Source organism: Prinia subflava, chromosome 9 (assembly GCF_021018805.1).
Source record: "Prinia subflava isolate CZ2003 ecotype Zambia chromosome 9, Cam_Psub_1.2, whole genome shotgun sequence".
NCBI classification, from domain to species: domain Eukaryota; kingdom Metazoa; phylum Chordata; class Aves; order Passeriformes; family Cisticolidae; genus Prinia; species Prinia subflava.
In genome coordinates, this window is record NC_086255.1 from 7,548,736 (window position 1) to 7,576,554 (window position 27,819).

The window sequence follows — 27,819 nt, forward strand, 5'->3', positions numbered from 1 at the left end:
CACATTTCAAGAAAGCAAATTGCCACACCACATTCTTGTGTGTTTCAAGCCACGACAGACTTGTCACCGTGGTATTTCAGGATTTGATTACCAGCTGGAAAGAAAAAGATTTTTTTTTCTGGTGCACAATTATCAGACGTTGTAGTTTATAATTTTTTTATTAATGAATTCGCAACAGCAGCCATCTTGCACCCTGCAAGTTCTTGAAAAGTCTGTAAGAATTTGGCATCAGTTACAGTGTGCAAGAAGGAAAATAAACAATCAAGAAACAGTTAGCACTGGTTATTTTCAGTGCACATTCTAACCCCAGGAAACAAAAGAACCATTTCTCCTGTGTTGCAGTTTGTCACCTTCCCAGCAGAGACTTGTAGATTTACACAGGAGGCGAGACAATCCCAATCCAATCTTAAAACATCTCAATCATTCAGTCTTTCTCCTTGAACCAACTTATCACTTATGCTCACAGCTCCCAGCAGTTTCACCAGGATGCTCTGTCTTCAATTTTTTCCGCGCTGGCTCTCCCAGGAGCAGGGCTGTGCAGTGCTCCAGGGATCGAGCAATTTCATCAATTGTCCACTTGTCCTCCTGCAGGGCGTGCTCCTCCAGCGTGAAGGGCCCCTGCTTGGTGCGGGTCAGCTCCTGCACCGTGGCACACGTGGAGAGCTCTGGAGCAAAGGAGGAAAGAGCATTGGAAAAGTGCATGGAAGAATTTTAAAGGTGTAACCAGTCCAGCTCACTTAAAATGTGTTTTTTGTATGTAGCCTTTTACATTATTCTGTTCTGTTTGACAAGGAAGGTCATGAAGATTTATCATTCGTTTATATCTTCTCAAATTTGACCCAAGGAAGTCCTTTGATTTCAATAGCTGTCCAGTGTAGTAAAGAGCTCAGAATCTGACAGAAAGCTGTCAAGAATTCTCCCAGATTTAGATCAGAATGAAAAGTGAGGAAATAATGTCATAAGATGTAAGCAGAACATTCTGCGTTCTCAAGTGACCGTGAACTATTTTTCCACACATTTTGAGGCCTTAGCACTTCTTGCCCTCAAGAGGTATTTTTAACATTTTTATCCTGTGATGCCTATCAGGATAGCAGAAACTAAGATAAGGAAAGGTAAAAAATATATACAAATGCTCTCCTATGTTAAATAAATACCAGCAGGACATAATTACATATCAAGAAGCTACAAAACATAACAGCAACAAGCGCTGACTTGTAAGCACATAGGTACACTAAAATATTCTCTCCCATCCTTTCTGATGCAGGAAGGTTTTTATTTCATTGTCAATTTTTGAAAAGAAGCCAGCCATGGACAGACTTTATCTTAGTTTGTCATTAATGGGCTAAACATAAGCCAGTATGCTCAGAAGGCAGTAAGAGAAACTTGGACTCGCCTAAGCACAAATAGCAACATTGAAATTCATAGGGTTATCCCACATTACTTGCCTTCCTGCAAATGTATCATTTAAAAAAAAAAAGTCTGCAATGGATTATCTATTCTCCATCATGCAGTTTGATAGATACAGAGCAAAAGACAAATAATCCTGTGGGAAACCAAAACTATTCACAGTTCAGGCAAAGGAAAAAGAAAACACTCGAAAAATCATCACCAGTGTGGAAGTCTTTCCAGCAGATAGGGTTTATTATGTGCATGGTAATGCTCTGTGCAATCTGTTTTCAAAATGTGATGAATAATGTTTAAAAAGACAGTATCTTTCTTCTTCTCATCCTTAATCTGAGTTAGCTTTAACACAAGAAAGAGGGGGAAAAAACGTCCCCCCCTTGCCTTGCATTATCTTGCTCAGTGCTATTGCTTGCTCCATTTTTATCACCTGGCCCCCAAGGTCCTCTGGCAATTATTTAGCCATCATTCCCCCATGCCCCTAAGGAAATTACCTGAGTATATAAAAACAAGTGACAGCACTACAACTCTGCAAAATAACACACAGCTCTAGTTACTTGAGATACACAGAATGACAAAATTTTTCCATAAACACACACTTGTTCCTTACATTGTCATAGGTTTTTTTCATGCCTACCTTTGCCAATGTCATTGACCAGGCTCCTGACATAAAAGCCACCACCACATTCAACATCTGGAATGTTAAAAGTGACATGGTAAATTGCCAGTGCCACGTGAAATCTACTTTACATAGAAGCCATGCCCCCACACAAATGTAAAAATGCGCTAAGCAAACAACCCAGTGATAAAATATTTATAGGATGCAACATCAATTATTCATCCTGTAACATATGTGAGGCTGAAATTGCTAAGCTAGACAGGAGGGAAAGCAAATAAAATGGCAACTGTACTAACTCACCAGAATTTAAGTACCTGCTATGGTATGTTAAGAAATGCTTCAGTCCTATTCATTTTAAGCATTTCAGGTTGATTCATATTTCTAATGATGAAAGCAAGTTATTTCAAGTATAGCCTAAACTGACTATCAGTGCTTTTCAGATACTGCAGAGAGGCAGCTCCATTAAAATTTTGAATTTCCCTGCTCTCTCAGCCCTTTCCCCTCTGACAGTGATCAGCTACTTGTCACCCAACTATAAAGCAAGGGCTGAAGTCACACAGCACTGAGTCCTGTCACTCATACCTGCTCATCATAAATCATCTGGTCCATCACAGGACCCGGGATCCACTGGGCAGACAGATCAATGCAAGGCATCATCTTGACCTTACAGCAGCATTAAACATTTACAAGAGTCTTTTTTGGTTTATTTATTAATATGCTTCTTAATGTACTACCCAAGTTTCTATATGAATGACAGAAGGAAAGATAAGATCCTGCCTCCTCAACAAGAAAGGGGTCTGACAGTAACTGAAACTGGTCCTGGGAGAGATGCCAGCAGCTCTGGGCATCTGTGTGAAAGAATGGCAAAGTGAAGTAAGCAGACCTGAGAGAGGAATGAGCTGGAGGTTGCAAAATCATGGACAGATGCAAATAATACCCTGACCAGCCTCACAGAATTTTCCCTCACTGAGAGATTAGATATAATCAGCTTAACTTAAACCCAAAATACGGTGCTTTTAATACAAAGTCAAAGTCTCCGCACATGGGCTCATACCAAAGTAAGTAGCTGAGTGAAATGAAACCCATTTCACTCTCTTAGTCCCATTCTGAGTGTAAATAAACATGAACAGGCTGGGAGCGTTGCTCTATGTAATAATCTTTGACCTTTACCCAGTGTGAACAGTGGTGGCTGGAACTGCTGGAGAGAAAGGCTGTACACTCTCACTGGCCGAGCAGGCTTTGCTTCCACTGCTTCCCCTCTCTTCATCAGAGTTGAAAGCCTTTCTCCATCCTTCTTCAAAGCAGAATAGCTGATCAGACAGAGCATGAAAATGTGTGTCATACAGTTGTAATAGAACAGGCTTCCCATTCTCCAGATCCTGGTAATATTGTACCACGGTAGCACACATTTTACTACTCTCCAAGTACTCACAAAAACCCAGAGAGTGCTGCTGAAATCTCTTGGACACAGAATCATCCCATTTACCAGTAGCTACATAAACCAGGAAACAAGAGATGGCCCTGTATTCCTCTTTTGCTGTACAAATTTCAAAGCATTTTATCACTCACTTTGCCGTTTATGACATAAAAGGGTTTCTATAAGGGTTCCAACACTTGCAGCTGTCTCTAAGGTCCCGTGTCTCAGAAGTCAGCAGGGCATCCTCTGTTTCAGTGTTATGTTGAGCTGAGCATGGGGAGTCACTCAGGCAGTTCCTGTAATTCTACATTGCCCCTTTCCTTGTGCTACACCAGGGTCTTTCCTGAACAGCAGCTGCCACATTCGAGGATGTTTAGGGAACCACTACAGAATCACGGATCCTGATTTCAATCATTACATGGAACATTATGCAAAGCTCCAACTGTGGTCACAACAGAAAGATGATCACAGAAAAATCCAAAAAGGATCTTGCTCACAGTATCAGAGAGCAATTTGAAACAGGTCACAGGAAGCAGAACACGTGGGGCATTACTGACCTTACAGGGCTCACACTGGAACCACAGTAAGTGACACATGGCAAATGCAAAGGAAAGCAGGTTACCTTAAATCACCATAAAAGCCATCTGTCACAAGCTAAGTCATGCACACTGCCAGATACAATGGCTCACCTGACCAGAAGAAATTTGCTAAGCTACAGAAGCTCAGTATGTAATCATTCATTCATACCATAAGTTTTCAAAAAACTAATTCAAAGTCACTTAAGGCACTTCCACAAAAATGTCAGTAAGATTGGAAGACAGAAGACAAGCCCTGCAAAGCTGTTTACCCAAAACACCCACAGACTCCAGGTCACCATTTGTGCTGAGTCTTCACATGGGCATGACCTGCACTTGCAAATGTTAAACTCCTGACTGCCTGGCCTTCATCCTCTTGTCAAAATGTGTCTTAATATTTCTGAGAGAACTGACTTCTGTTGGAAAGTCCTGACAGCCGAACACAACTGTCAGGAGTGTCTGAATATCATGGAACTTACAGTGGGGGAACTTGCATGATGTCCCCTGTGAACTTCTGCAAAACATTTTCAAGATCTCCTTTTGTTACCTGGTCTGTGGAAAGAAAACAGTCAGTATGTTAGTATTGATTATTTACATGGCACTAATGGCATCACTCACGTTCTGCAAGCAGATAAGTAAGAGTTCCCTCTCTTCTGAATTTAGATGGGTTGAGAAACACTAAAGAAAAGAGATAAAAACCAGATTGTAGGAAGGAATGTGAATTATCACAAAAGGAGTAGAACAAACTGTCCAAGGTGATAAGAACAATCTGGACACGTTCAGAAGGGCCGAAATCCTCCTTAATGTTTTCTTTTGTAATTTTCCTCTCTTGAGGCTGCAAATTCATCTTTCTTAGAAACTATATAAAAGCTCCAACATTTGGAATATTCTTATTTTTTTAAAAAAGCACCAAAAATAATAAAATGCTCATCCTAACCCTGGGAACTTCTCTCTGAGAGAACCTAACTGCAGGGAAAAATACAACAGATTATTAGAGAACAAAACCACTGGTGTAGAAAAAGACTTTATCTGAAACAACACATCAAAATTTCCCTGTCAAACAACTAATCTGCAAATGTACTCTGGGGTACAGTTATATATTAAGGCAATTTTACTAACAAAATTCTGTAAAAGAAAGACAGCTGGTTTAGGCAATGTACTTTCTTTTAAGAGTACACACAGACATCTGTCCCACTTTTATTGGAAGGCTATAACCTAAGTAGCTGATTGCACAGGTCTTCTGAAGCTCTGTTCAACAGAGATGACATTCATCCCTAATTTGTTTGGAGAGTGCAAACATAAGATCTGTAATCACAATGCAGTTCAGTGCATTTCTAATGTCTAGGGTTTGACTAGCCCTGTTTCTCATAAGTTATATTTAATTAGTGTCATCCCTGCTAAGTCAACAGCATTCTGGAACATACACCAACCAAATTTATTTGTCGAGCCTTGGTTGTATTTTGAAACAGACCTCTACTTGCAAACCTCAAAAGCCAGATGTATTTCATGCTGTAAGTAAAAAACATGAGCTGTCCCTAGGCCCAAGCAGCTGTCCCAAGTCGTGCCATTAACAGCAAGGTTGCAAGGCACAAGGCACAAAACTACAAGGTGCTGACAGAGACCAATTTACATCAGAATACGGGCTAGGAACAACAAAATCAAATGTACAGTAACTCTGAATCTTCTGAAGAGTTTCTTACATGGTTATTTCAATCTTGTTTCTATTTAGCTGCATATCACAACAAAACTACATGCTGGAAAGTCAGCATGACCTGGCTCCATGACAGTGATCCCGTTAGCCGCCTTGTGAACCCCAGGCTCCTTCAGGTTAACATTCAGTATTTAAGACCTAAGCACAAGTGCCCCTTAGAGTTCTCCTTCCAATCTTGATGCCATGAACTGCATTTGTGGCCAGGGCATTTAATGAGACACCTGAGTTCACTTCTGGCTCTGCTCTCATATTCCCTTGACTGGGAGGTTACATGTGGCCTCTGAGGAAGTCACTCATGATACAGGCAATCTCTATCCCAGGAGGAAAAAAATCCCCATGTGAAGAATGATGCATTAAGCCATTAACTAACACGAGCTGTGTAGTGTGTTACCAAAGCAAATATTTACAGATGTGTTTTCTAAGATCTGGTGTGCTTTTGAGCACTGGTGACTATTGACTGATTTTCCTGCTACAAAGGAAGGAAAATAAAGTTACCAAAGCAAAAGGTGCCAATTGTGCTACAAGCTCAAAAAGCCTTCACTGAAGGGTGATTCTGTCCTGTGCTTTTTAACAAACTACTCAAAAGAGAACATAAGAATTATCCGTGACAGTGTACCAGAAGTTCAGCAAATAATCTCAATTCAGTCTGACCCAGCACAAATTATTTGAAAACAGAACCAGAATCCTGAAAGGACTATACTTTACAAATTATCCAGGTAGTTCTATTGAACATATATTTCAGCATAATCATCAGAAACCTGAGGAAAGGCTCATTAATTTTGTTCTTCATGTCTGGATGTAGCCTGTAGGCAGCTGGGAGGAAGTGGGCTTCCGAATGCACATTCCTGCACACAGTTACAAATATTAAAAAAGGGCTACTAACATTAATGTGCTCAAAAAACCATCAGAGGAATATTAAATGCTACTTGCTTCCAAAGTCAGCATCTGACAGGTTGGCAGCAGTATGAAACCATAACCTCATTTCATGTGGAAATGCAAACTCCTTGTCTGGTAAGAAACAAACAGCCACGAGAAGTTCAGATGGGGTTAAAAGCAAGGAGCTCTCTTCAGTACATCCTGACATTGTGACTAACTGTACAGTTTGCTTCCCAAGCTGCTGTCTAGGGACACTTTGAGGACTAAAATGTAACACTTTCTTGGAGTTAATATAGCTGGCAACTTTCTGCAGGCACTCTCCTATGTTCCAATAAAGTCACTCAAGAAGAGTTTTATACATCTTGCAAACTGGTTTAATGCCCTTTCTCTCCATTAAGGCCCACTCCTGGATGATGCTGGCACTGCAGGATTTATATGCCCTTGCTCTGCTTCTCCAAGGATCCTTGTAGGTGTCAAAAGAAAACTAAAATTCAACTCCAACATTTGGTTTGCCTTTTCTTGGAGCACCTGTTAAGAGTTGGAAATTAGGGATGGTGGGCCAAAGAGAGCATCCTGAAGAAAACCAAGCTGTTCTGGAGAAGACACTGGAAAAGATGAGAAACACAAAACATGCAGGTACTATGGAGAGCAAAAAAGGAGTATCCATGCTCTCTTCTTTCTGAAGAAATCACATCTGACTGATTTGCAATTGCATGGAAGGCAACTGAGAACAATGTCACAAGCATTTCTTTCAGCAGTCACTTTTGGAAAAAGGAAACTGCACCTCAAACTGCACTGCCCCAGCAATGCCAATGCTGCTCTTCAGGAGACCACATGATGAACTGGATCATGCAACCAACCTCAGTGTAAAATGACAAGCAACTCAAAAAAGGGGCTATTTTTAAGCCAAATCAGTTTCTAAGCACACAGTCTAACAGAAAGGTAAAGCCCCACAACAGAGGTGTAGAGGTGGGAACTGCTGTAACAGGAGCTGCCAGGGAGAGAAACACACACAAGAACAACACTAAATTCTGTCTGCAGTAAACAATACACAATGAAAAAAGCAAAACTAGCATTTCAAAAAACGGATTTTTTTTTTTTTTTTATTATTTGACCATGGAAGTTGCATCTATTTGAAATATTTCACAGCTTATATGTGAGCAAGGATCTCTGAATGCTTCTTAGCACAGCATGACCACAAGATTCCACTTAGGGACAGATAAATACCAAGAAAGTGAATCATCACTTCATTCAATCATCATGAAGTATTGGCAACTCCAACACCATGTGGATGCTCAGGCCTCCAGAAGCTCAGAGACTTAGAATTTGATCCTGAAGCATAAATAAATGATCCAACGTCTCTGACTAACACTGCCTAGTAAATAACTCCATTTAGAATGTGGACAAGAAACTCATGCTTCCTGCCTCATGAGAAAATGAAAACTGCAAAAGAAAGGAGATTGGGAGTGAGAAGTGAAATCCAGGCATTTTCATCATACCATTAAAAAGATTATTTACTTCATGTACCTATTACCAGGTACAAAGAATGACAGACCTGTAGAGTTGCTAAGCAACTGGTTACCTATTATTTTTTAATTTTTTTCCCCAAGATTGTGAAAGAACTAATAACAAATACATTTACTGTGTTACTACATCGTTTCTAAGATGCCCAGTAAAATCACAGTCAGGATGAGTTCTGAAGACTTAAACCCTTGCACTGTGCTCTGTCAGTCAGAAAATTCCATTTATTAAAGATGCAAGCAAGACCAAGATCTGGAAGACAGCCATATGTAGAATGTAGTTTATGCCATCCTCATTAAATGTTAAGCAGTCTGTAGGTGAAGTGGTGTCCTAGAGGGAAGTTCCAAGTACTTTATTCTTCCACTGGCCTTAAAGGGTTTTACTAAGAGAGGACCCCTGGGACTACACTCTGAGAGAGGATAATGTTACTGGACACAGCACGTCATTTGTCAGCCTGTCATACATTTAAAATGACACAGTCCTGCCCAATTCTATTTCCTTCCTCCTAATCTAATGCCTGGTTTGTTTTTTTCCCAGCAGAAATGAACACTTGCACTGGACATAACTGTATGAAGCTGGTTTGAATTATATGAGCACTGATGACGAAGATGAAATAATCTTAGTTTAATTTCACATTTAAACTTAATTCAGAGTCCCAAACATCTCTTCCGCTTTCCTGTGACGGAGACCACTTATGCCTTCAAATTACATCAAGTATGGAGATACATTTATGCTTACCATAAGGTTTTTCTTCAGTTACTTTTCCTGTAGCATCTAATGTATCAGTAGCCTTGCCCAGCATTCCAATGGCAGTGTACTTCTGGGAAGGAATAAGAGAGATTAGTCAGTCAGGTCTTCGAGGTTGTTTCTTTGGATTTTTTTTTCTTCTCTCGTATTTTTTTTTTAAGATAAAGACTGCAACTACCAATTACTTCAAGTCAGAACAGGAAGAATACTGCCTATGTGGTCAATCCAGCAACTTTGGGCAAGGAAAAGTCAAGATGAAAAGACACAGAATCAAACAAAAAGTAAATCCTGTCTTATATGTGCCTGTGATTTTGGTTTTAGAAACCCAAGGAAGAAGCAACATGGAATCTAATTTTTACTATAAATACATCAATACCATAAAGAAAATAATAGGGTAGTAACATCAAAGTCTCTGTGGGGTGTCATATGTCACGGCTGAAGCATGGCACAGAGAAGTACCTTTCACAGAGAATTTTTCTGTTCCTTTGCACATTAAAAAAAGACACAAAGACCTTCACTTGTGAAAGCAAAACACCCACTGCCAAGACAAAGCATTACAATGGCTCTGCCATGAAATGCAGGGAGATGCAGCAGCCTGAAGCTGAAGTTTTGAACTCCTGGGATCTGGTAAGGACCTTGTGACCAGCACAAGGAGTTCAAGGTCATTCAGTAATATCTCTGTTCACTGTGAGTTCTCTGAATATTTGTTTCAGCGTTTTTCAGGGCTCTTCTCCAAAAAATTCTTTGGTGTATGTGTCTGTAGTTTGCAGGAATCAACCTGACCCCAGGACAGTAGATCTTGTCCTCACTGCATTTCACCTGATGCCCTCCTTTACCACGTTTTCACCCTAAGAACTGCCATGCTCTGCGCATACATCACGACCTGCTGAAGCTGACAGAGCCTTCCCTGAGCCAGCTGCTCCATGACTTGTCACAAGGCTGTCAACACACCAAGGCTCACTCTGTGAGTCTGAGTCAAGTTCAGGGATACCATCAGGTATTACATGGATGGTTTGACCCATTGCCTATCGCATTCCAGTCCCCTCAGCTTCCCTATGGTAAGTCCAGAGGCCTTCAAATAAAGCCTGGGACAGAAAAATCGGCGTGTTCCCCTATTTCCCAGTAAGGTTCCAGTGAACTTACTCCCAGCTGAACTAATACAAATCTGAGGATGTATCTTTTAGAAACTGGCTGACCAAACTCTACTGGAACACATCCAAACAGGCATAAGCACTAACATTTTACTCTGACATGCAATGCATCCTGCTTCGTGTACTTGCAAAGTATAAAACAGGCTCAAGTAATAACAGTGTAGGCATATAAATCACTCCCACACCACTGGACTAGTAAGACATGCCTTGATTTTGTTCCATGTGACAACCTGCCACTTCAATGTATTTCTTCAAGCAACTGCTGCAAAATGGAAGCAGCAGAAATAGTCAGATAAAAGGCAGTAGAGTGCAGACTTTAACATAAAAACAACTGTATTCTTTGCTTATTTCATGTGCTGGGTCAGGCTGGGAATACAGAGAATTTTCTTCATAGTAGCTGGTATGAGACTATGCTTTGGATTTATGCTGGAAACAGTGTTGATAACACATATGTTTCCATTACAGTTATTAAACTGCCTTTATCACAACCCACGAGTTTCACCTTTTTTCTGATTCTGTCCCTGTCCCGCTCCAAGGAGTGAGCAAACAGCTGTGTGGTGTTTTAGCTGCCTGCCAGGTTCAACCACAACACCACACTGGGGCTACGTTTTTCCCAAATATTGCAGATGTCTGATAACCCTGCAAAATTAGCTTATTTTAAAATTAAATTCTTCCAGTTTACATACTTCTAGAATGCATGAAAAAAGAAAGAAAGAAAGAAAGGATGAATGCTGCTCCACAACAAATATTTAAATAAACTTTAAGGTATATTATCTTTTACTGCTATATAAGCTGTTAGGACCATAAAATTGACTGCTTTCTGAGACGTTTAATGATCTCATTGTGAACACTTAATAGCATTTTCAGAAAGACACTATTCAGCATCTATCCTAGAGTTTAATAAAAACACATGAGCAGATCATCATTATCTTAAGCATGATAAATGATCTTAGCAGTTCAGTAAAATTCTAAATCTAAAAATTTGAAAACTCACACTCTTCTGATGTTTCCAAATCAAAATACTCGTATTACTTCGGTTTAAATTATTTCCTTTCGTTTAATTCTGGTTTTTGTTATCTTGCTTTAGGCTGTCTGTTACAATAACATGTTGTATTTGACTTGCCAGCAACAGAGAGATAATATCTCATCTGTTAATATGTAAACACAAACTGCATGAACAATACAATCCAAATCTCAACATTTCACCTTTAATTTCTGCAAAAAGAGCAAAGGGGTTTGCAGTTTCTAAAAAGAACATCATTAACCATTTGTCACAAATCGCCATTCCTTACAAGAGCCTTTAAACAGTCACAAAACACTCAAGCCAGCAATGCAATAATCCACAAAGAAGGCTATAACAGGTCAGGAAATTAAGAATTACGGTTGGTTTCTGATCAGTCTCTGGAGTGCCCTTGGCTATCTACAATTATATATCATAATTCTTACTCTCCACTGGATAAGGTTTGCTTCTTCCCCTTTGGTAGGGTGCAGAACCTGGAGGTTGTAGAAGATAATATGAGAGCCCAGAATTATTTGTGTCAAAATTCAGCATTAACACTCTTTAGACTCTCACTCACACTGCCCTCAGAAGCACCCAATGGATTCTGAGCAATTTAATAAGTGTTCAGTGACCTTTTCTCACCTGTGTTGGCAATCATTTATTTCTTCCAGTTTTATGAAATACATCTAGGAGCATTCTCCCTGTACTCTCAAATTACAAATCACTGCAGGAACACAGACAGCGACTGCTCACAACACTCTGCCTTCAACCCACTCAACCCAAAACAAAAAAAGCAAGGTAGTAGGTGTTGCAGGCAGTGGTAAAGCCTGACAAGTGCAGACTGACAGAAAGCATCCCTATATTGCAGCTCCTCAGAGAACACCCTGCCAGTCACCAGCCTCTACCTGCATCCTTGCCCTCTATTCATCTCAAGAGACCAGGACCCTAATCATTTGAAGACTAAAAGCAGCACCCCAACTTCCCTGTGGGACTGCACAACATGCAAGTGCAGCACATTAAAAGCTGAGATCCAGCATTCCCAGTCGTGACTTGCAAGCTGCAGCACTGTGCATGGATTCCACCATAGAATGGTGGGCTGGTCCCAAAGCAGAGCTTCACAACTGCACAGCAGCACCCTGAGGACAAACAGACCTTTCCAAAAGTACCCTCAATTACAGAATGGCTCTCTCTGCTGCTCAGAAAACCATTTTCTTGAAAAAAAGAAAACCATTATGGCAAGTGGAACAAAAGACAGAGAAATGACCAGAAACCCTTGAGTATAAGCAGCTCCACCATTCACAGCAGTAGAAGAGAGCCTTAAGATGAAACTTTACAGTGACAATCCACTGCACTCTGTCAATGATAATGCACAAACTTTGTCACACATGTTGGATGCAACCCCAACAAGACCAGACATACAGTGAAATGCTTGGGTGGTCATGCATGTGCAACATATCCAGAAAGAAACATGCCATAAAAAGCCAGTACTGGATAAAAAATAGGATTACAGGAATCTCTAAGAAACAAATTACAAACCTCTAATAAATCTCACAGGTCTTGGGAAGAGCAATTTTGTTTTAGTGTCACAACCACAAGGCACAGTCAACATTCTCACAAATAATAAACCATATGTTTACCATAATATTTTCAGTAAGAGAGTAGCTATAATTTGACTTTTTTGCTTTCATACCCAGTTTCAGAGAAGCCCTTAAACTAACGCAAAAAGAGAAAAAATATCCATAAAAAGAGAGAGAGGAAAGGCAAGACTTTATCAGCATACATATTTAACTGATAAAGGGGTAAGAGGAGGAGAAGGAGGAAGAATGCCCTCCCATTTCAGGGGCTGCAGAGCTTTCAGCTGCACAACCCCACCCAGGGGGGCTCCGGGGGGCTGAAGCCCCTGGGCTGACTGCCAGGCATGTCTGCCCCACTTATCAGTGCAAATGCCAGACAGACCATGCAACTGAGCTTCTCACTTTTAACTGTTGAGACATCAAGGTTTTATTTGGAAAGAAGCCAGAGACTTGAAATCTTAAATTATAACGTGTTTTAAAAGCTTTTTCATACATGGAGAAGCAACACTTCAGAGGAGCTAGACAGAAACACAAGTAATTATGAAACAAGGTCACCAGTAGCTGTCAGGAAGATTTTAAGATGGTTCCCACTACAAGAATTTCCCAGGCAAGCAAGCTCTCTGGAAGAGGCAGTTCATAAGAGTTCATCCAAGGATGACCCATTTTCCAGTCACAACACCAAATGAACACAGAAGTGTAAAAGGAAAATAAATAAATTAAGGCTACAATCCCCTGTGCAAGAGACTGAAAGCTGGGAAAGAAGTCATATTCAAGAGAAACAGAAATTCAATTTATGTAAACTGATGTCTGTGAGTGGCTAACAAGTTTGAACATAAACAAACATTAAAACAAGCGCTCCAGAGAACCTGATGGAAATCAGGGGGAGCACACAGCAGGCAAGACTGATCAGAATTGGTGCTCCTGTGCCAAAACCATTTGCTCTGCACCTACAGATTTGTACACTTAGGCCACTGAGTCAGTGAAGAGGCCTTAAACTCTCAGTTTTGTAATGATATTCAGTTTGTGTTCAATGATTTCTAATGTACAAACAGCCAGTTCCGGATTTAATATTTACAGAACTTATTTTGCTGTTTGTATAACATTAGCAGCTACCAGTGGTTTCCAGTATGCTAATCATCCACCAAAACGGAGGAGTGCATGAGGTAGACAAATAAACTGGAAAAAACCCCAAAGGTTGCCATAGTTTCAATTATTTTCCAAAACAAAGCACTCTCACTAAGCAGATTCCAATATATTAAAAGCACAGAGCCCTAATCTCTTAAAAGCAGGTTGCACAGAGGGCAAAATAAAGACGGCAGGATAAGGGAGGAGTTTAATGTTTTACAATAGAGCAAATTCAAAATTATCAAACACCAAACATAACCTTTTGATATACATAAACATTTACAACTTCTCTACCATTAATTTTTTTCTCCTAAAAGAAAAAGCTGACTTTGTGCTAAGCCTGCACTAAATTGCATTTACTGCTAGATGCTGTAATTGTACTGTCACTGCTGAAGAACTATCTGATCTTTACTTTGTGGACTAACAGGATTTTCTGATCTCTTATGTCAGCTTATTTTAAAGAGTTCAAACATTATGGGATGACTAGATTTTTCATGTGAAGGAAGGACTAGAACCTCCTCCAACAGGAACCCAACAGAAGATACTTTGCCTGTAGCTCAGAGAAGCTTCAAGGTGTTAGCTAAAAACTGTACCAAATTTAAATTCTGGAGTCAGAGGGAGTGCAGGAAAGGGGACACAAGGGAGAACAATGGCAACAGCAACAGGAACACTGAATCACCTGAGGTAGCACCGAGCCACACATCATCTACAAACACAGTGCAGGCTCACAATATCCAAGAGGGGATGCAGGTTAATGTGCAAAGGGGCTGTGCTAAACCCACAGTTTCTTTATGCAAACCTTTCTGGCAACTGCTCTCTGTGGAACCCTCCCTCACTCATCAAAATGTCTCAGGTTGGCTCTTAAATGTCATCCTCAGCTTTAAGACCTGTTCCATCATTCTGCCCTCTAGTACCCATATCACAGATAAAATAAAGAAAGATGACCTCCAAATTCTATCTGGGCAGCAGAGTTTTAAGGAAATACATAACTCTCTGTCCAGAAATAGAAGAGTCCTTCCAGAAGGGTAAGACTTTATAGCTACATACAAAAGCACAGATAAAACTGAATGCATGAAAGCTTTTGGCTGAATTCAAATGCATTGCTAAGGCCAAGATGCAGCAAATTGTACAAGGCAGTGCTAAGAGCATCTCCAAATTACTAGAAATGAACACTAGGGAAAACAGTGTAGAATGGCTCATCTAAATTGGTTACCGTCCTTTCTGTTTTCTGTTATTTTTATGAAGAATGAAAAGAAGGCCTCACCATGTTGCAGTCTTGATTTTATTAATGTGTCCAAGGAAGAACTGCATACGAAGCACAGCCATATGCACAATTATAGAAAGGTCAAAGCGGAAGACAGCACCACTGACCTCGTGAATGGAAGAACAGAAAAATCACACCAGAATATGCTCTTAAAATATTCGGCATTTGGGGAGGAAAGAGCAGCACAATAGGTGCAGTCTCCTCAAGATTTTCAACAGTTTAAAAAAGAATGTGAATATTAATAGAGCATGAAGCTGAGCTATTAATAGATTAGGCCTCTGGGGTGAGCATAAAAGAGACTTGAGCACTACACAGCATCGTAAGCCAGCTTACTAATAGTATCACTGCAGTACAGGATGTAACTATAGTATTCAACAGCTGCTTCTTCTACAACTTTGCTTTAGGGATATTGGGCAGGGCAGACAAGACAAGATATTAAAATCAGCCTCTTCTCCTGTGATTTGTTACCAGAAAAAGCAGGTTAAAATATGTATCATACATTCTGCAGTAATGGGTAATTAAAGATGTTGATGGTGTGTAAGGCCATTTCATCCCTCTAACACTTTAGCCCTTCCCAATTCCTGCATCTCCCACTGTGCAGGCTTAGCACTCTCTCAGTGCCACTTGTTTTGTACAGACACCACCTCAAGTTTTGCTAACACCTTCTACACATTCTCAAAACACATCAAAACCAACTTCATTCATGTATTTTCCCAGCCCTCCTTTTATGTTAGCATTTTCCTTCTGACAAAATAAGGAAGACAATCACATTGTCTTCAATGTGATTTCACAAACTGACATATCTCCAGTTAATATAAGGAAGCATTTGGGGAACAAGAAATTCATTGTCAATAAGGTAAAATAACACACAGGACAGAAACTAAGTTTGCATACACAACAATGGATCTCTGAACCAATCTCCTCTGCTCTAGAGAGCTCACAGAGTTACAATACAAAGTTCTAGCTCTGCAAAAACCTTCTCAGGTGCCAGTAGGGGTTAAAAACCCTCACCAAACTATTAAAGCAGTTCCTAGATGTAGCTGTTAAAGGCTACAGACATTAAGTAGGACAAGTTTTATTAATAGACATCTCTGCACTGTGTTGTGCAAACATACGAATGTTTGCACAATAACATAACAAATACCACGGAACAGAAATGTCAAGACTTCTCTATCCTATACATATATTTCAGGAATGTAATGTACTTCCTCAAAATGGTAACTAAATGGGCGAAATTAAGCAAACAGTACGTGTCAGGAAGAATTCACCCAGCCAGTCTACAAGGGCTGAAACACATCCATCTGTCCATGGGTTAATACTTCTTATAAAATAATCACTCCATCTCCAATCTGCCAGTCCTGTTCCTCAAGGAAAACCCATAAAACATCTTTCAAAACAAGACTGGGAACTAAAATTTGTAACTCCACTGGGTTCAAAAAAACCCATGGATTCAATAGAGATATTGGATTTCAGGCCCACTATGATGTTATCTCACATTAACCCATCCACGAGGCACAACAATCATCTACCAGGCTCTCTCCTTCCCCCAGGAGATAACCTGATCATCTCCTTCCTTCTTCCACTTTCCTTGGAAGGAAACAACAACTTCTTTGGGCTTGAACAAAAGCAAAGCAGTGACATTCTGTGTAGCGACAATCCATTTGCTTTAAATGGCCAGGTCACATTCTGTACTTTATTTGTTACCTCTCTCATCTCACTACAAAAAAAAAATTCTTTCAGACCCTTGGTTATTCTGGATGGGATACCACGAACAAAGAGGTGTGAGAAGGTAAACCTGTGGCATAAACCACAGAGTGAAAAATCAAAACGTGCTGCAGATGAAAAATTTCTGAGGAAAAAGGCTAAAGTGCAAACAAACCAGTTTTACTTGGATTCCTCCAAGACAAATACAGTTGGATATGCTAATACTGCAATTTGAAAGTAAAAGCAAATGAACACAAGCACGAAGATCTGAAGAATCATCAAGCACACAGTAACAGTCCTCCTTGCCTTGTCCCTGGGAGCTTGGCTGATCCATTGTGAACAAATCCTTGCTGCCCCACTCAGGAGACAAAGCTGTTTTCCTAATGTATTTTATGAAAGCACGTAATAAAATATAGCCTATCTTTGTGAAGCACTTTTGGGGTATTACCAGATAACTGCTTGCCCACACAGAATTGTTTGTATACCACACTCACAAGCATTACCTGCTTTTTTCAGAAGTGATCTAGAAGATACCTATTCCACTAAGCTCTAAACAAATCTGAAATATCCTTAATTTTAAAATTCATGGCTTGTATTTTAGATCTGAGAGAGAGCTTGTATATCCAAACACATGGTTTTCTGTACCACACCTGGTTTTCTGTACCATAACAATCAGTCTAATAAAATTATTACCACTACCCAAAAATCCTGCCCTTCCAAGACAATGTTAAAAATAGCAAAATCTGAAAAAGAAAACAGAACACGTCCCTACACACTGTATGAATAAGCAGACTCCAAAAGAAAGCACAACAAAGCACAGAGCTCAGCTGGTGATACCCTAGAGAAATTTTCAAGACTTAAAGTAAGTGCAGACATCACCATGAGGATCCTTTGAAAAGAAAGTCAACTCAATTTTCTTGCACTTGCAACTCAAAAATGAACTGGAGCACAAACACTGAAATACACTGAAAAGAAAAAGCAACACACCAGCACAGTGAGGCTATTTAAAATGAAAATTAGGATTTCCAAAGAAATAGCATCATGGTGTGCATGTCAATGTGCAAACACACAAATGTTGGCAGAAGAATAGAGGTCTCAGAGATGCCGAGTTCTTACAAGCCCCCTGAAAACACACAGATAGAGGAAATAAATCTATTGCAGCTTCTACCAAGAAGGGTCCAGAGGGAGCCCCACTGAATTACTGGATACCAAAAAGTCCACATGGGGCTTTGGTGTCTAATGAGCTGTAAACAAACAAAGTCACAAGGAAAGGCTTCATTAGTTTTGCTCCTTTTAGAACCACTGGATGTGCTTTCTAATGAATTATTAATTTATTGAACTCACTGCCAAAAGATGGAAGCACAGGACTTAATTAAAAAAAATGAATTCATGGAGAAAGCTTAAAGTTTGAGAAGTTAGGGGATATAAGTAAAAACCTAATTTTTAGGACAGTAAAATAATAACAGGTCACCCTGTTACGGACACTTTGTTCTGCAGGATCTGATGCCACCCCTCCAGAGAAACAATTTTGCAATACACAAACTCTAGTCCCAGAATCACACTGCAAAAAGTAATTTCCATGACTCAGAAGTTCTGCAGAGTAGGTGATTTGAACCAATTCTTGCTCAGACAAGCCCTCTCTCACACCATAGAAGTGTGACTGGCAAGATTTAAAACCTAATCACTGATCTAGCACTCATTTTCTATCCAGGATTCATAAGAACACAATTTTAACTGTTACATGAAATGAAAGTTGTCACATATCAGGTCACAGATAGATCTTCACTCTGCACATAATCTCTTTTTCCTTTTCTAGGCTTTGAGAACACTTGGAGTTTGAGTTTTACCCTACCCAGAGGCTTGGGGTTTTTTGGATTGCTTCATTCTGGAGAAGCCACAACTTCTGAGACTAATTTTCTATTTTAACCAGTCATTGCCCAAGTTTGTGCCACCAGTGCAAAGTACTCAGGTAATGTCCTTCACACTGAGTACTTGGGGAGCTGTTTTGTCTGTGCACCAGGACAAGAAGTTGCATCCTCAGATAAAACCAATATAATCCAAACTTTCCACTCATGGAGAGGCAGTGGTTGCAAGGAGAGTTTAATGAATGGTCAAGTTCTTCATTCACACTGGTATGACTAAAATTCTCTTAGGCTGAACCCAAGTGCTGTGGTTAAACAAGCAAATTAAGCCCAGAATTGAAGTCTGAAAGTTTCAGTTACCCATAAAGGCTGTATGTGTTAGGAGACATCTCCTCCCAATGGAAAGTATGATATTAATGAAGAATTTCTCTGCTTAGTGCTCATTTTTTTTGTTCTCTGATTTCCCTCATTGCTTCTGTGTAACAGCACATTCTGGTAGATGAGAAGTTTTACACAGAAGTATCACTTTGGAAACCGTGCTACCATTTTCTAAACCATTCCCCCCCAGAAAAATACACTTCTACATTGTGTTTGAGACGGACAAGTCATACCTCAAACTGAATTGTTCAAAAACAATTTACCATAATAAATACTGTTCTACTCCTCTCATGTTAATTTTACTGGTGAAGGATGAAATATTTTCTCATTCTACACTCTTCATTTTGTCAACATGGTAAAAAAAAAATTCTTTAAAAATCCTGAAGTGCAAGAAGCCCAAATGAGACCAAGTGCAAGTCTCAGAATAAGAAGAAAAAGTGATTCTCCTATGGAACATTTATGAAATGCTCAGTATTTAAATTCCAGATCCAAGAGGATTCAGCTTCTTCCTGTCACTTGGAACATTTGAAACAACAAGATGCAAACAAACAACAGCTAAGCCAGCTTGTACATATTTTTTATTTCTGGACAAACATTAAGAATTCAATGAGCAATCTGGAACACTAAGCAGGTACTGCCCTTGGCTGCACATTTCTGTTTGTCTTGAGTTAATTCCTAAGGTCAAACCAATGAAGAACTTGGTTTACACGTCAGGAGTAACACTCCTTGAAGAACGTGTGTGAGCTGCACACCAAGGGATAATGCTCAGAGCTGCCACACTGAGTCAGGAAAGTTTCACACAACGTTTGGGAAAAAGTTAGAGCCAGTCCAATTCCTGGCAGAGTCACCAGATGGAGTTTCCTGCAGTACCATACATTTTGGCCACTCCACATAGCTCTGCTGCCAGCAGTGATAGACTGAATTGTTTCTTTGCAAGATGCATTCCTAGAAGCAAACAGTAAATCCTGGCCAGAGAGGGTCAGACAGCTCCTCTGAATCTTTATACTACCAAAAGGAACAAAAGAAAAACATCACATTTCAACAAACACTCCAGCACCCAAAATAGTGGAAAAAAATTAAGTAAGAGTATAAATTCCAAGCACATGGCACAGAAAGCAAAAAAAGATACTCAAACCTATTTAGTCATTGATTTATCTCTTGATACATTATGAGATGCTGTTGTCAATGTGGTCAAAAAACCCAACAGGCAGACATCTGTGAGAAATCCTTCAACTTCCTTAAGCCTCACAAATTATTGCATGCCTAATTTATTGCAGTACAAATGGAAAACAGGAAGGCAGAGATGGGAAAGGCTCCAAATGAATGCAGCAGATTCCACACCTGGCATGGAAGTCAGGTACCTCACAGTGTCCTCCACAGGAGGAGAACACAGAACAGCTGCAGTGGAAGAGCTGCTGAGCTCTGTCAAGATCTATCTTTGCTCACTGAACCAAGTGCCCACAGCCCACAGCCATGCAAGGGCAGGGATGGATGTGCCAGGGGTGGCTCACCAGGCTGCCCCCACTGCACATTGTCCCCTCTGCTGCCCCTCAGGAGCACCTCTCAGCCCCTGTGAGCCACCTGGGAACAGGCTCTGGCTGGATACCCCTGGCATTGGCTACAGGACCTCACATGGAAGTCCTCAATAACCTGAGCATAACCTCTCCTGCCAAAAAGGCCGAAAGTACTTCATCCATCACAGCTGCTTCCACTGTGAACCTCAGCTTAAGAGCTAATTCAACTGCTTTACGTGTTTTTAAATCAACAATTTACACATTTAGCTGTGATGACTTAATTTAGCTGAAGGAAATCTATATGACTTCTTTTAACTTTAAAGTTCTTTCAAGGGAGGTGTCAGGTGGTAACTGCGTACATTTCCACTGTAAATCCAGCTGTTTCCTGCATCTTTCAAAACACAGATGACTCTGAAATGCACTCATATAAACTAAATGCAAACCTGTTACAGCCAGTGCAGACACTGGCACTGCCTACCTTGAGTTTTGGATCAGACTCTACAGCCATGTCCTTTTATCCTGGTTGTTTTTTCTGTCCCATTATTTGCCTCTGAGTTGAACTGAAGGTTGTCAATCAAATTCTACCTTTAAGCTATCAGTTCAGCAGCTGTAAAAGACCTTAAATGCTCAGACTAGAAGAGAATGGGAAAAATAGCAGAATATAATGCATTATTGACTTTCCCTGTGTTTAAGACGAAATTTGGAAGGCTTAATTGATTTCTACATCTGACATTCTTATCTAAACCTCTCATGTAAAAATAATGGCTAAATGCACAGGATTTTACTTGTGAGGAAGGAATCAACACCTGGGCATTATTCTTGGGAGTACTTGCACTTTTTTGTGTATGTAACACCTACGATCTGGGGGGTCACCAAAGTAAAATAACACAGTAAAATTAATCAAAACCAGCAGTGAACAAATTTTTATCTGTCAAGGCTCTAGTCTGGATTCTCTCATGCAGCCATGGGGCTTTTCCTATCTTTGGCTTCTCCCATGTGTCTATTGATGTGTTTGTAGAGCATCCCTCTGCAGCAGCAATGCAATCCAAAACACTCCAAATCCCAAAAAGAGCCTCTTAAGGCCTCATGGTATTTAAGAAGACAAAAAAGAAACAAAGACCATCTGTTACTTCAAGCTTAATAACAATGAAGTTATCTACACATACGGAAAATTACCAAAAATTGAACTGTCATCCACAACTACATCCCCAAAATGTCAGTTTCAGTGACATCTTCATTAGTTTTTCTTTCTCTTTTAGAACACTAAATAGTATAGAAATCTTCCTGTAAAATGGTAATTTGGTATTTATTAACATTTCGCAGAAAACTGAGACAAACAAAGTTTTTTAAATAACCAATCTGGAATTAAAGTCTGAGTAACACATTTCTGACTAACTGCAAAAAGCAGCTGAAGTACACATCTGAGCTAAATATGCAGCATGCTGACATATCTGTATGTTGGTTCAGCTCTTCACTGACAGAAAAAAGAAAACCAGCAAACAAAACCCCCTGCTAATACAAGTCATTTAGCATTCCTTACCTTGGAACCTGCCAACATAGTTCCCAGCATTTTTGTTCCTTTTCCAATACCAACCACTGCAAAGACAGAAGAAGAAATGCTACTTCAAAACAGCCCTGCAGTTCCCTTTTTCAACACCATTCAATACTAAATATTATGCTAGTCAGAAACTCAGCCTTTCATGCTCTCTTAGCATATGAAGACAGTCAACACTTTTGAGAAAGCATCTCTGATGTTCAAACAATATGGAACTAGTGAAAGGAAAAATAAAGCCCAAAGCAAAAGATAAATAACCTTCGTCTACTGTTGAAATTCTTGAATTCAACCTGTACATTTATTTATCTTCTAATCATCAAAGAAATGGAGAGTACAATTAACTCTGCCTCTGGTTTGATAAAGGCTATGGCTCACCAATAATGAATGAAGCCTTCTTTGTAACCAAATAATCCTTTTAAAGGTTGAGAGTGACCAAGAGTAAAACAGCCAAGGCAGCATAATGGAATTGTTTATCAGACTTGCAGGAAGAAAGTAAAATAATCAAAAGGTCCAACTGCCCATTACTCTGCATGTACAGATTACTGTTATTTCAATCTTAACACCAGTATTCTAAAAAACAGTAATCAGTCAGCTTTTCATAAAAGAAAGAGACAGAAAAAGAGCTCTATTCTATATTTTATTTTAAAGCTATTTACAAGGTGCTTTCCTTTAAAATGCTTCCCTATTGATTTTTCCCACATACAGCAATCCAAAGGAAATTTTAGAAGGAAATTAGTTTTGTATACAACTCATGGAATGTGTAACAGCTTATGTACTTTATTTTAATAAAACTAGAGGAGTTAAGGGAGCTTTCAGGAAATCAGCTTCATTCTAATCAAGACACAGGACCAAAAACAAGAAAATGAAAATGAACTTTGGAATCTTTTTTTCACTTGTGTTCTAATGCTTCTCTATTTTTATGCTCTGAGACTCGTTAGATTCCTCCTTGCTCTCCATTACTACTGCTCTTATTCCTGAGGGTTTTTAGTCACACATGCCCTTGTGCTTGTGCTTTCATGTACCTTCAGTTCAACCTGTTCCTGTTATTTGCCAGATAGGAAAGAATTGCAAGAAGGCTGAGAAAAGGAGATAAGCACACAGATAAGACTTTCTAACCAAGCACTTTTCTTGCAACACGATGACATAACTGACACTTCAACAGCTGAGCTGAAATTTGTTGAAGAGTGTCAAGATATTCAATAGAATAATTTTAAAGAGACATGGAATGCTTTTGTGAACAAGATACTAACAATTTTCTCCATTAATCACCAGCTTAAGGAAATGTGTTATTGAACAGTGACATAAACTCCACTTGAGAGACTCCATTGAATGTAAAAAGATTTAACTGATTTTTTTTTAATACTTTTTCATGTTTTCTTCAACTGTGGAAGCATAATTCATTACTGCCATATAAAAATAAGCCAAATAAAATTCCCATTATACAGCAAGAAACAGCAAGCTGGAACCACAGCCCTAGAACAACACCAAAAGAAGATATTCACCAAGACTTGACCTTGCCTTTCTCCCACATCATAGATCACTGACATAGATCTCTTCCTCATCTACATCTGCTGTAAGAGAAGAAATATAAAAGTATATTTTCTGATAAAGAGCACCGCTCAGTTTATGGCAGTACACCTGGCACATTAAGCAGAACTCTGCATCAATTAATTCTCAGGGACAAAGTTACAGACATGCAGTACATAAAACCTGGGAGAAGCAGGACAGATGATGAAGGCTTTCAGAAAATTTAATACTTCTACCATGCTCCTGTCCATGAGGAAGGAAAGCTTTCTGCTCCACCACTCCATCCTGAAAAGCAGCACACATATTCTGAATAATTTGTTTCTCTTGTGTCCTTCCCTCTCTCCTCATTACCTCACCTGAACACACAAGAAATCTGGGCACATTCCCTTTCCCACTCCTCTCCAGTTTTGTCCCTTCCAATCTGGCTACCATTGATTTTTCCCTTGTGTTTTGTATGGCAGTGGAATGAAAGTTCCTATGCCTTTTTTCAATCCATTCACAGCTAATTAAGGTGATGTGCTTCTCTATCTATACCACGCACATCAAGCCCAAATACTTTTTGTCATGCCATAGAAGCAGGATTTGGAGACTGCTGCGGAACAGTTGGAGATGCAATTAAAAAAGCACGAGTGGTTTTGCTTTTCCTATGGATCAATGCTGTTGACTTTGCACAATGAGGAGCAGCATGCTCAAAGGGAACACCTGAGTAAAAGGAAAATATCTGCTTCAGGAATGCACACTGAATTCTCCAGTGAGTGGCCACACAGTACAGGAAATTCAAACCAAGCCAGGCAGTGCTCCATTCTAACCCAAGAACGTCACATTTTGCCACGTTCACAAGTGACAATTACCAGCTACAGACCTCTAGCAACACTCGTACCAATCAACCTCCCCTAGAAGCTCAATTCTTCCTGAGAGAAGTCATTCCTCAAAACTCAGAGCGTTTACTCTCAGTGTATACTCAGAGTCGTACCTGTTTATTTTCAACAGCAAAAACGTATTGCTGTGATTTCTCCAAGCCAAGGAGAGCTACAAGGTTATGATTTGAGCAAGCTGTAGTCTGCGTGTTACTTATCAATAAAACTGCTGGTGACAAAGTATGATGTGGGAATAATCACACCCACAGCTGAGGTTTTAACACCAGCAATTGACAAATCCTGCTCTTTAACAAAACAAAAAAATTCAATACATGGATTCCTATCAAAATTAAAGGACAAGATATCTTTGAAGACTCTTCTTTATGAAGCAAGAGAGGACAGGCACCTACAACTTTTTCTGTGCTGAGCTTCAAGAAAAGCAGCAGCTGAATTGTTTTTATACATCTTTCTTTTGGTAAGTATTAGCAGCCCTAAAGGCTCCCTCGAAATCCCAGAACAGCATTACTTTGAGACAAAATAATTCAACAGATTATGATGACTGTAAATCCCCATCTTAAGTTAAAAAAGCCATCAATTTCTCAGGTACTTTACAATTCATTACACAAGAGTTTGTATTTTCCCACATGTAATAACCCAGAAGTTATTACAGGATTTGGAAGAGGGGAGAGAAGGCAGGAAGAACACAACCTTCAGTTGAAAAACATATTACATGCATGTAGAAGTATATGCACAGGAAATTTAACCCAGACCATTCTTCCACAGTAATCTGTCCTTCCCCCAGAACCTGCCATGTGTATCCCAAATTGTTCCTCCACCTGACTTCATGCAGGCATGAAAATGTTTCCTGAAATCATATTTTGATGACTATAATTATCTTTTCCATTACCCAGAACTCCTGTGGCTGCACTGTCCAAAGTTCCTCCATGTCCAATTTTCAAAACCTGATTTCTTTTGTTCCCGTTTGTTTGCACACCAGCTTCTGCAAATAGAAATTGAAAGAAGCATTATAAAATAACCTCAGAACGTAGGAAAAATGGCACACATTTCCAGACTGCTAAAGGAAATAAAAATCAAATATTTAAACTATTAATTAGCAGTGTAGAAATTACTGTACAGCAGAAGACCAATGATTAACTTAGATTTCCTCAAACAATTTGCAAGGTATTTTCACTTACATTCTAATGAAGTCTCACATACTGTTACAAACAGATTTTTTGAAAGTATTGGTAGCAAACCTGTGTAATTTCATTAACAAAGCATGGAAGAACCAGCAGCAGAGTTCCCAAAACATCTACTATACACAAATGTTATGCTGCAAAATCTGAGGCAATTCTTGATATATTTACTGCCTTATATTGGCAATGTTTATTTGCATAATCACAGCCCTATGGAAACTGCAGTGGACTCAACTTGCTGACTACTCCTTTCAAGCTGTGTCCCAAGCCAGCAAACTTCCTAAATAGCTGATGACTCCAGGAACTTTGCAGAGTCCAATACCCCTTATTTATTAGTATTATATATGACAAATGGTCTAAGCTCCCTTGTCCATATCTGTTATCTCTCCATTCAGGGAAGCTGATTCTTCCACACAAGGTGTGTGCTTACACTACAGTTCACTACAGAGTAAATCAGGCTAAGCACTCATGAGTCTGAAAGTATGTTCTCACTCCATCAGCGAGTGCCCAAAAGCACAGACTTCTGGCCACTTTTACACTTTTGTAATGGATATGGGGATCAAGTCCCCATATCCATTACAAAAAGAATCTAGGCCATAGTCACTCACACCTTTGCAATGACCTCACTTTCTGTTTCCTTAATATCTGACACAGAGACTTCGCCGTACTCAGAATGAGCAGCGTCTGCAGACTGTGTCCAGGACTTCCTAACTTTTTGAAACACTGGTTTTCACTCCTTTGGTGATATTTTTTCAGTGGCAATAGGCAGTGGGACTGCAGCAGCAGAACATCCTGCCAGTGCTGTGCTGCAGAGATGCTGCTGACACCCATTCTGGCAGATGTGCACACGCTGTCCCTGGGACCTGCCCACAGCTCCCCAAGCAGCCTGGCATCCCCTGCACTGTGCCCCGCAGGACTGGAGCTTGCTGCTGGACAAATCTCACCCTGGCATCCCCTGCACTGTGCCCCGCAGGACTGGAGCTTCCTGCTGGACAAACCTCATCCTGGCATCCCCTGCACTGTGCCCCGCAGGACTGGAGCTTCCTGCTGGACAAACCTCACCCTGGCATCCCCTGCACTGTGCCCCGCAGGACTGGAGCTTCCTGCTGGACAAATCTCATCCCCATCCAACCTCGGGGCTCACGCCCTGCTGTATCTTGGGCGGCAACAGGTGCCTGCCACAAGTGGCCTGAGGTGAATGTGGCCTCACAGCTCACCGTGCAGTGTGCCCAATACTGACTCTGGTTGGGACACTCTTTCCTTAAAGGCCTCCAAGGACACAACTCCACCACCGCCCTGCGCCACCCATCCCAATGCCTAACGTGAATAAATTCCTCTTGATGTCCAACCTGAGCCTCCCCTGGCGCAGCGAGCCACGATGTACCCAGGAATGGCTCCGCTCTCCAAGGTGGGCCATGCCATAGCTATGAACTATACCAAAACAAACAAAAAACTCACAAAAAGAAACTAAACCCCGCTTCTGTTTCGGTTTTCTGAGCGCAGAGCGAGACAGTGAAGTGGTTTACCGGGAGCTGCAGCTCCCGCGCCCCAAGGACCGCACACGCCGGACCCATCCCACGGCCGCGCCGGGCAGGGCACGCCGGGCCCCAACTGTCCGGATGTGGCGGCCCGGCCGCCGCCGCTCACCTGCCAGCAGCCTCTCCTTGAGCAGGTTGAGCACGGCGGCCGAGGTGGGTCCCTTGGGCTTGCGGACGGCGAAGAGCCCGCTGAGCGAGAAGAGCCTGTCGGCAGCGCGGCCCAGCGCGGCGCCGCCCGCCTCCCCCGCCATGCTGCCGGCAGCGCGCCCGGCCGGGGCCGCCGGGAACTGCAGGCGGGCGGGACTGAGGGAGGAGCCGGGAGGGAGAGCTCTGAGGGCGCCTGGGGAGTCACGGCCGGGGCATCGCCGGGTGTTCAGTGCGAAAACGAAACAAAATTCGGTGCTGAAATCTAAAATCAATCAGTCTAAACCAAAATGCAACACCCAAATTATCTGGAGGCGGCTCCAGCAGACACAAAGCGATTTGCAGGGAAGTTCGCTGAGCAGTGTGTTGCAGTACCTTCGATGCACAAATGGAAAGAATTGTATTTTGACAGGACAAGCGGACATAGTTTCAAGCTGCGCCAGGGGAGGTTTAGTTTGGGTATTAGGAAGAATTTCTTCACAGAATGGGTGATTAGACGCTGGAACAGACGGTGGTGGAGTCACGGTCCCTGGGGGTGTTCAGAGAAAGGCTGGATGTGGCAC

General features: G+C 40.8%; 1 protein-coding gene across 1 annotated transcript; it reads right to left on the reverse strand.

The window, feature by feature from the left end:
• Positions 1-139: 139 nt before the first annotated feature.
• Positions 140-27,409, reverse strand: TRUB1 (TruB pseudouridine synthase family member 1). The gene is made up of 8 exons (XM_063405248.1): positions 27,222-27,409; positions 25,286-25,378; positions 21,980-22,035; positions 8,859-8,940; positions 4,492-4,564; positions 3,191-3,330; positions 2,039-2,095; positions 140-665 (listed from the first exon to the last, which is right to left on the reverse strand). The coding sequence occupies exons 1-8, from the start codon at positions 27,361-27,363 to the stop codon at positions 451-453; spliced, it is 858 nt and encodes a 285-aa protein (XP_063261318.1). The 5' UTR covers positions 27,364-27,409; the 3' UTR covers positions 140-450.
• Positions 27,410-27,819: the final 410 nt, after the last annotated feature.